Raw genomic sequence first — 9,408 nt, 5'->3', positions numbered from 1 at the left:
GGTTAAACTTTATAAACTTTACCATATTTAATACTATCAAATAAATAAACGTATAATTTCATTCTACAACCTAATGTTAGACCTTTTTAAAAGCTTTAATAAGTTTTTAATAGGTTGTTGTACAAAATGTCTACTAAAGTATATTTACATCCATCTTTCGTTTGTATTCATTGAAATGAAGTGTGCATGCATTTTAAGGACAGACAAAAACTAAGTATTATTGTAATAGATATATTTCATATCTACATTTTGAAAAACAATTGTCTAAGTTCTAATTTGGAACACCCTAAATCTACTTGAGGTTTTGTATTAAATTCAGTCTGAGTTGTTAAACTCATGAACTATCATGAGTAAAGCTAATGGGGATCCTGCCCATCCCTGCCGATCTTCAGGTTGAATAAATCGGAGTCGGTTTGCTTTTAAAAATGTAGGGAACTTGGTTCACCTATTGCACAGTTTCCACAGAGCACTGTTCCTCAGGGCTCCACAATGCATATTACCCCCCTCCCCCCAGACTCTACTAGTGAAGCTTGGGAGTCCTTACCACCCCCAATTTCCAGTCGCTATGGTGGTGGACAGAAGCTTTTCCTCCAAAGTGTTCGAGGGTGTTCCTCCACTCTTGCAGAAGAGGGCGAAGTTGGGGACCCTCCTTCTCTGGTCCCTTGATGTTTACCCCAGATGTCAGTAGTAGTGGCACCAACATCTATGGGAGCCTACTCATAATTCTGGTTCAGATTTGACATGAAGCTATCTGGTTTGAGGGGGTGTGCATGGCCCTTCTCTTTGAAGTGGTCCCATCCTAGGTCCTTGGTTGACCACAGGTTCCACGTCCTATCCATAATTCCAGTGGTAAGCGGAATACTCCTTGTCCACTTGGTTGGGGAGTGAATGTTCATAATTCTAGACTGGATTAGTTCTGTTTCCTCAACTTGAGTAAGGCGTACACGATCCCATCATTCTCAGCCTGGGATGTTGAATTTAGGCTTCATCATTTGGAGGAGAAAGTTTATCCACTTCGGTGTTACTTACTTTCTTCACTCTATGGCTACAGGTTGTGATCCAATCAAAAGTATATATAACATTGCAGTCCAATAGTCCTAGCCACCAACATGGGATATAGGTACCATGACCCCTTAATTCTAACCCCGAGTTGTGGAACCTGAGCTATCTGGTTGGGACTGGACTATACTGATGATTACTCATATTCTATTCCACCTTTGATATAGGAACTGAGTTCCTGGTGAATAACATACCTGTTCTGGATGTAGTGTGATTCCCCCATTTTTATCTTGGTACACTCCTGCCCTACCTCCCCACTAAAAGCCAGTTTATGTCTCAAAAAAGTGATTACATTATCTGAATGGGTTGCTTATATACAGTACCTAGATAGAGGGCGCATAGAAGTTGGTGGAGAAATTTGCAAATTACAATTTACCAAGGGCATTCAAGTGGGGTATAAAAGACTGAAACAAGCGTTTTCAATGCTTAGATGGGTAAAGAGGAAACCCTGGCGGTCAAGTAATAGCTGTAAGTGTGAGAGGAGGTAAGTATTATTGGAAATACATTTTCAGTTTAGGAAAATGTTAACATTTGGTTTTTCTTTTAGTCACTTTTAGATGGACAAACATCACAATGGACTGAAGCAAAAAAGGCTGAAAATATAAAAAAGAATCGGTATGGCAACCTTCTTCCGTGTAAGTAAATTTGTTTGAATTTTATTTAATTTTTTTTCTCTTAAAACACAGCAAACATGCTTTTACTAGAGAAGTTAGCAATTGACGTGTATTACCATTATATGTGTCTTTGTCCCTAATGGCTCAACAATAAGTCTGAAGGCTTAGAACACTTAAAACAAGGTTTTGATGTGGATGGTGGGCACAGCATAGATAGCCTATTGTGTTGCTTTTTGCATAACAACAAACAAACAAAATAAGTATGCTTTCTTTGTTTATTTTATTTTATAACACCATATTTTAATATTTACAGATGATCATAGTCGAGTTATACTTGAACGTTTGCCAGGGGTGTCGTCATCTGACTACATTAATGCAAGTTACATTGATGTAAGTTCATATATATATATATATATATATATTAGATTCACTAGAATCTTCTATAATACCATGTAATTAAATGTGTTTAAGAACTTCTTAAAAGTTCTTACTGCATTATGTGCTGTATGACTTATGTTCAACAAATTTAATCTAGAAATTGGGTGTATAATATGCCATAGGATTCTTCAAAACAACTTTAAGATTAAAATTATAGTCCACAAACTTTATGTACACAATTTGTTCTATACAAACTATATAAAGCTTCCATAAACTGTATAACTCTTTATCTCGTACTTATAAGTCTCAGACTTAGTAATTAGAATATTCAAGTGAGCAGTGTAGGCACATATATTTAATTATTGTATACTTTACCTTGTTCACGGAATAAAATATAAATGAAATCAGTGAATTAAAAAAGTAAAAACAATATAGTATAACAGAAAACGTATTTGTTCTAAATCTGCGTATAATTTATAATAATTCTTGAAACTAGTTTTGCATGTTGAAAGTGAAACTACACATTACTTGAATAAGAATGTAGTTTACATTTAGAAGTGTTTGTCTTAATAACTTTAGTTTACAAAACTAGCTGATTCGTTAGCATTATTTAAGGATGATTTGATTTGTGATTCTCCATGCATCACTTGAGAATTGGAATGTTTAAATGCACCAACCAAATAATAACATCTCCGTGAAGATAGAAACATTGTTAATTATTATATCTGACCATGTCTAGCGTTATATAGATAATTAAAGAACACAGTTCAGTTCTTATCTAACAGTTACAAACTTAAATTCATTGTAATGCTATGTTTTACATAACTTTAGTAGGCAAATAATAAATAGTTGTTTGCTGACCAAATTGATGTTTAAGGACATGTAAACATATGAATTAGTTCAATACTTGTGTTTTTATATATGTAACATTTATCTAATATTAATTATTCATTTTTCAAAAATAACTGATTTTACCCTGTTAAAAACTGGCATCTTTATATTTACAAATAAACATTCAAATATTAAATAACCAAAACTAAACCTGTTTATTGATGTAGAAATAACAATTAGTTATAATAACATAACCAGATCTAGTTACATCTGTCCAGAATGTTTCTGTATATTTGTCTAGTAAAGGATAAAGTAGCTAACTGGCTGGTTGTGGTTTTATGTGTGTTGATCAATCTTATTAAAAATATGTGGTAATTTAAAGATAAATCTAGCACAAAGTCACTCAAGTTCCACACAAACTGGAGATTTGTGATCAAGTGCTTGGAAAGACAAGTGTAGCAATTTGTTAAAGATGAGATGAAAGAGACAAAAGTTAATGTGAAGTTGAAATGATAATGAAATGCTTTATTACTGAAGGAACAAAAAGAAACTAATCGAGTGTGCTAACAGAATGGTTACTGCAGGATTTCGAAGTTAAAATACAAAATATATACGGACTTCAATTGTATTTGAATGGAAAAAAAGATTAAAAATTTAACAAAAGAAAAGAAAAATAACAGATAAGTTCCTTGGCTGATTAAGCTACAAAAATAACACCTCAGACTGAATTTAATACATAACCTCAAGTGGATTTAGGGCATATTTGAATGGAAAAAAGATTAATATATTTAACAAAAGAAAAGAAAAATAGCAGATAAGTTTCTTGGCTGATTAAATTACAAAAGGTAGTCCATAATAATAAGGTAATACCATCTGGTAGATGCCTAGATGGTCTTATGGAACACCCCATTTTGACAGAGCCTGTTGCAACCTGTAATAATTATAATGAAAGTGGTTACTAGTGTGCAATTGAAAAGAGAAAGTATAATTGAGGAAAAATCTAACAGATGTTGTAAAAAATACTACAGGAGGTAGTCAAAAACTCTCAGAAGAGGAAACTGCCAGATCATGTAAGCATTAGGAGTAGTCCACGTACCAGCCCGCACAATATCTTCCAGAGAGCAATTCAACTGGGCAGCTAATGAAATAGAGATATGACGAATCTGGTGAGATGTGACATGTAAAAGATTCCTCTCCTGTAATGATAATTCATTATAGGCCATGTGAATCAATTTACAAAGCCACCTCATTAGGGTAATGAGAGATAAATCAAGGGAAATAGAAGAATTACAATGAATGAACAATTAATTCTTTTTTGTTCTCCGATACCTCATCCTCAAGCATTGGCAGTAGATGTGTTCAGTCAGGACTGGACTGGTTTACATCTGTATGCCTTTCTCCTGATTCGGCTTCTGACTATGGTTTGTTCCACTCCCTGTTGAGTTCTCTTGGTTGCACCATATTGGCCAACTAAAACGTGGTTTCCACATCTTTGGTATCTGCAGGAACGTCCACCTCTACTTCTTCCACATTGACATTCTCTGTTGAGACAACCTCGATCAGATGTTTGGAAACTCAATCTTCATGCTTGGAAGTTATGTGGTCCTTTGCCTGACATAAGGGATTAACTTCTAAGGTTTCTCTGTATTTAACTAAATCTCTCCGTAGGCCAACCACAGCCTTTTATCAATGGAAATGGAATTAATATCGTCAGTGATGTATTAAAAGGAATTTAAATCCTCTTCATCCTAAAGTATTTACCATATCCCGTTTTTGGACTTGGATATTTGAGAGGGGTCTTGCTTCATCTATGGTGGATTTATATAAGGCAACCTTATCCACTATTTTTTGGTATTCCAAATATCAAAAGGTTTTTGAATTCTCAGTACTATCAGGTCTACTCAAATCCTTTTGTATTTGTTGACCCAAACGAGCTTTTCAATTACCGAAACGAGATTTTACAGTTGTTTTACATACATTGTCTCATCCCCCCTTTTAGCCTTTAGCTTCATGTTCTTTGTTTCACCTTTCTCTTAAATTGTATTTTTTGTTGTTGTTGGCTTGTGGACATCCTCAGTTGGAGTTGTTTGCAATCCATGTGCATCAGACTCTTCATCATTCCACATTTCTCCTGCTTTACTCCAATAGGTCTTTTCTTCCCAAGACTTTGGCAGCTGGGTTAGGGGAAAGATCCTTCTCACCAATCCATTTGCCAGCCATTTCTCACCTTTATAACTGCTCCAATCCTGATCATGTATTATGTTGTGTTGGGGCCCTCATCTGTTATGTGACGCGTACTAACTCATTTTGAGGTAGTGAGTCTACCCTCCTTTGCAGTACACCGGGCAATGGTTCAAAGTCTATCTCTCTTGAAGGGAAAAATTGTCATGATACATTCCGACAATTCCACAGTACTATCTCAGATTTCTTGTCAAGGAGGCACACATTCTTGATACCTTTGTTTTTGTACCTTGTATCTTCTCTACTGCGTTCATTCTCATCATATCAGTCTTTAAGCATGTCATGTTCCAAGAGTGAGGAAATTAATTGGAGATCACTTGTCTTGACCCAACTGGATCATTCCGATGGAATAGATGCTACATCACGAGTTTTCTCAGTGGATTTGCTCTCAGTTCAGGTCTCCAACAATCAATGCCTTTGTGACTCATTGGAATTCTCAACTGCAATTCCTGCGGACTTACAATGCTAGAAACCGGGTTTTGATACCCGTGGTGGGCAGAGCACAGATAGCCCTTGTGTAGCTTTGTGCATAATTAAAAAACAAACAAACAAACAGACACAAGAGTTACAATTTATTGTAAGTACATGAAGCTAGAAGTTTAAAGTATCTTGAGTCCACATTATAGATATTCTCAATGGACAGTTTTATCATGATGTTTTCAGCCTTTAGTCAGTTTAAAATATTAAAGTAACGTGGGAAAAATCTTACACATTAGTCAATACATAAATCTAGAGATCAAATTTGTAAGAACATTAATTTTATAACTTCAAGTGCCGAACTTAACTTGTAACCTGAGTTTTTATGAAATGAATAACTGTTAGTATAAATTATTATGAAAGTGTTGATGTGTGTGTATATATATATCTATTAGTTATATTTAGATATACTCATTATACATAGTAAGTATGCATAAGTGTATCCAGCTGTTACATATAATATACATATAATTGACAAAGATGTTTCTTTTATTGACAAAAAGCTATAATTTAAAATCTAACACATTTTAATGTATTTTTCAGAAAAAGGGTCATTTGCAAAACAGAACAGAAGAAAGTTTCTCCACAGCCCTACCTCAGTTCGGGTACAGAAATTATCAGACTACATCTTTAACAAAAACACCAGAGTTACTTCAGGCTTTTCTGATGAGTTTCATGTATGTACTACTTTGACTACTAGACTTTTTAATACTAATTCATGATTTAAAAAAAAAACAATCAAATACATAATATTACATAGTAGATCTTTATAGCTGTAACATTTGAATGAAGAAGCTTTATAATAGCTCTTAACATTTCAGGAATTTTAAAATCTTTCCAAATCACGCTTACCTTTGCTGACACTATAGCTATTTCTCGATCTCCAGGGTTTCCACTCTTTGCCCATCTAAACATTGAAAACACTTGCTCCAGTCTTTTATACCCCACTCGACTGCCCTCTGCAAATTCTAATTTGCAAAATTCTCCACCAATTTCAATGCGCCCTCTATCTAGGTACTGTATACAAGCATTTGATTCAAATAACATAATCACTTTTCTCAACAAAGCATTCAGCATGGATTCCTATGAATAGGAGTGTTGTAATTATTCACAATTTATATTGTGACTTTGAACATGGTTGGTGCTACTACGGTTATATCTTCGTTTATATTTATAAATTACTTTAACAAAAAAATACATACCACTGGCACCATCCCATCAATTAACAGAACAACACTCTCAGAAGCCACAAAAACGGGCTTCCTTATCAGACTGGAGAAATGTATTCTGTCACTGATGCAATATCTCATCCATCTGGGTGTGTTTTTCAATACTCACTTAAGTAGCACAAAAACAACTCCTATCAGTCTTCAAGCTGTCAGGTTTTACTTATGTCTCCTTCTCCTACTGCGAGGACAGTTCTTTCTCTTTTGGGAATGAGCCTCTCCTTCCTTTGGGACGAGCACATATGAGGTCCCTTCAGTGGTCACTATGTGACCACTGGATCATGCAATCCAATCCTTTGGATCATCCTGTTCAATTACTCAGGAGTAACATTATCGAATGTGAATAGTGGTTGGATTGGAACAACACTACTATTGGGGTACCCACTCCACCACCTTGTCCCGAGATCCATCTGTTCACAGACATATCTCTTCAGGAATGAGGAGCTTATTTTCAAGGTCAGGACTTCCAGGGTTTTGGATGGAGGACACATACCGCTGTGTCACTGGGGGGCATGTAGTAACTGTCACATTTATAAAAAGCAAACGTATATTTTCCATAGCATAGAACCAAAACACAGTCCGATTGCTTGAATATTAATCAACAATTAGTGATTATAAAAATAATACTCTTATATATTTGTTAAGAAATTAAATCGCAATAACTGACATATTGATAAAAATATAACATCTTCGACTGATACCCGTAGATAGAGCCACATGCAAACCGAGCTTGTATAATATTATGATAACGTTTAGCAGCAAAAACAACCTTATTTTTTCGAAATCATCTGCTGACATCGAGGGTTTGGATAATATTACCTGCACATTACTTAATCTTGATTAACAAAGGTTAATTAAATATTATTTAATTTCATCTCGCATGTTTCATTAATGTGCATATCAATTATTCAATTAATTAATTAATTTATTGGAACTACTGACCTGTCTCTTACATTATCCCTCTTGATGCTGAATAAAAAGTAGAAGCATGATACTATTTCTGTAGTTAGCTAAGACAACTGTACATTATCAGAAACTATTTTTATGTTCTGTTTATCTGTATTTTTTCAAAATATTCATTGCAACAGTGTAATGTATATATGTACAAGCTGAAATACCCGTCAACTGACGAGGAATGTTTAAACTTAATTACAACAATGTAAGTTTAAGAGTAATCATAGCCCCAAGTGGCACAGCGGTATGTCTACGGACTTACAACGCTAGAAACCGGGTTTCGATACCCGTGATGGGGAGAGCACAGACATCCCATTGTGTAGCTTTGTGCATAATTGCAAACAAACAGTAATCATATATTTCAAACTAATAACTGGAACATAAACTTTATCTCAAAATTTAAAAATTATAACAAATCTTCTTTATAACCAACTTTGCAGTTTGCCTTCCACCTACCAACAAATAAAGATTTTGAGGTGATCCCACCCTTGAACACCATACATTTCACTGACCATGAGAAAAGCATAGTTGTTTGAGATACAATCCAGCAACTTTCATACTTTGACCGTGAATCTCTTTAGAATATTCAACATTGTCTAGAGTGTCAACCTACCAAGATTATTTGAGATTGACTCAATATGCTGGGAGTAGTATATCAACAGGCTTTACAAATAAAAATAGGGTTAAGTTCAATTTTGACTCCTTAGGACATTCCCCATAGTTCATGGTTTTTACATACAAAGTTTGGTTGAGATTGGCCCAATAGGCTCGGAGGAATTAGGGTGCAAACAAACACACATTTCGTTTATATATATAGATTTGGTCCTCTCCTGAGTAATTAATCATGGTGTGTTTTACAGTATTTTGGTGGCAGCTCGATGTAAATGTATAGCAACGTTTGTATTTCACATTTTTGAAGACATGAACTCGATTTAAACGTTTTTAGTGTATTTCTGCTTTTTCATGTTACATTTAAAACAATGTTTAACAATTGAAGTATTTGCTTTATAAATATTTATCACAGGATTATATTTAAGCAATATAGATTGTCGCCGATTTTTCATCTTGAACTTGTTTGAAACGTTGGACTGGTTTTTGTAAGCATTTCATTTGTATGACAGAGAACTGGATAGAATATCCTACTCTTTTTAAAGTTATACAGCGGAATGTCTTTACTGCTTAAAACATATTTATTGTCACAGTGTTTTGTACAGATCGCCCTTCATCAGGTACACAAACATTAGCTCAGATGAAATGATCAAAAATTATCATCAGATACACAAACATTAGCTCAAATGGAATGATCAAAAATTATCATCAGGTACACAAACATTACCTCATTACCTTTAAAAAGTTCAGAAATATGCCACATTTTAAGAATAAATGCCAAAAAATATACAGACAACCAATTTTTTTTCAGTTTAATTTGTCTTTTACCCTGATGGGCCCGGCATGGCCAGGCTGTTAAGGCGCTTGACTTACAATCTGAGGATTGCGAGTTCGAACCCCGCCCCACCAAACATGCTCGCCCTCTCAGTCGTGGGGGCGTTATAACGTGACGGTCAATGCCACTATTCGTTGGTGAAAGAATAACCCAAAAGTTGGCGGTGGGTGGTAATGACTAATTC

General features: G+C 34.8%; 2 protein-coding genes and 1 long non-coding RNA gene across 10 annotated transcripts in view; 2 read left to right on the top strand and 1 right to left on the bottom strand.

Annotated features, from left to right (window-relative positions):
* Positions 1 to 6,349, top strand: part of LOC106465348 (tyrosine-protein kinase receptor Tie-1-like) — a 112,546-nt gene extending 106,197 nt beyond the window's left edge. For 7 of the 8 annotated variants that reach the window (XM_022393218.1, XM_022393217.1, XM_022393216.1 and 4 more), the window contains one exon: positions 6,144 to 6,349. In XM_022393218.1, the coding sequence (XP_022248926.1) occupies positions 6,144 to 6,322 (179 nt within the window). In that variant the 3' untranslated portion in view covers positions 6,323 to 6,349. The remainder of the gene's footprint in view (positions 1 to 6,143) is intronic. The other variant, XM_022393212.1, reaches the window with a different exon arrangement.
* Positions 1 to 9,408, bottom strand: part of LOC111087239 — a 16,356-nt gene that overhangs the window by 2,796 nt on the left and 4,152 nt on the right. The window contains exon 2 of the long non-coding RNA XR_002611953.1: positions 1,026 to 1,037. This is a non-coding gene — a long non-coding RNA (uncharacterized LOC111087239). The remainder of the gene's footprint in view (positions 1 to 1,025; positions 1,038 to 9,408) is intronic.
* LOC111087238 (receptor-type tyrosine-protein phosphatase mu-like) overlaps positions 1,578 to 9,408 on the top strand; it is a 48,789-nt gene continuing 40,958 nt past the window's right edge. Inside the window, exons 1-2 of the mRNA XM_022393220.1 lie at positions 1,578 to 1,694; positions 1,987 to 2,063. The gene's annotated coding sequence lies outside the window, so the exon portion shown is untranslated. The remainder of the gene's footprint in view (positions 1,695 to 1,986; positions 2,064 to 9,408) is intronic.

This window comes from Limulus polyphemus, unplaced genomic scaffold, assembly GCF_000517525.1.
Source record: "Limulus polyphemus unplaced genomic scaffold, Limulus_polyphemus-2.1.2 Scaffold1917, whole genome shotgun sequence".
Classification (NCBI taxonomy): Eukaryota; Metazoa; Arthropoda; class Merostomata; order Xiphosura; family Limulidae; genus Limulus; species Limulus polyphemus.
This window is presented reverse-complemented; position numbering and strand designations above follow the sequence as displayed.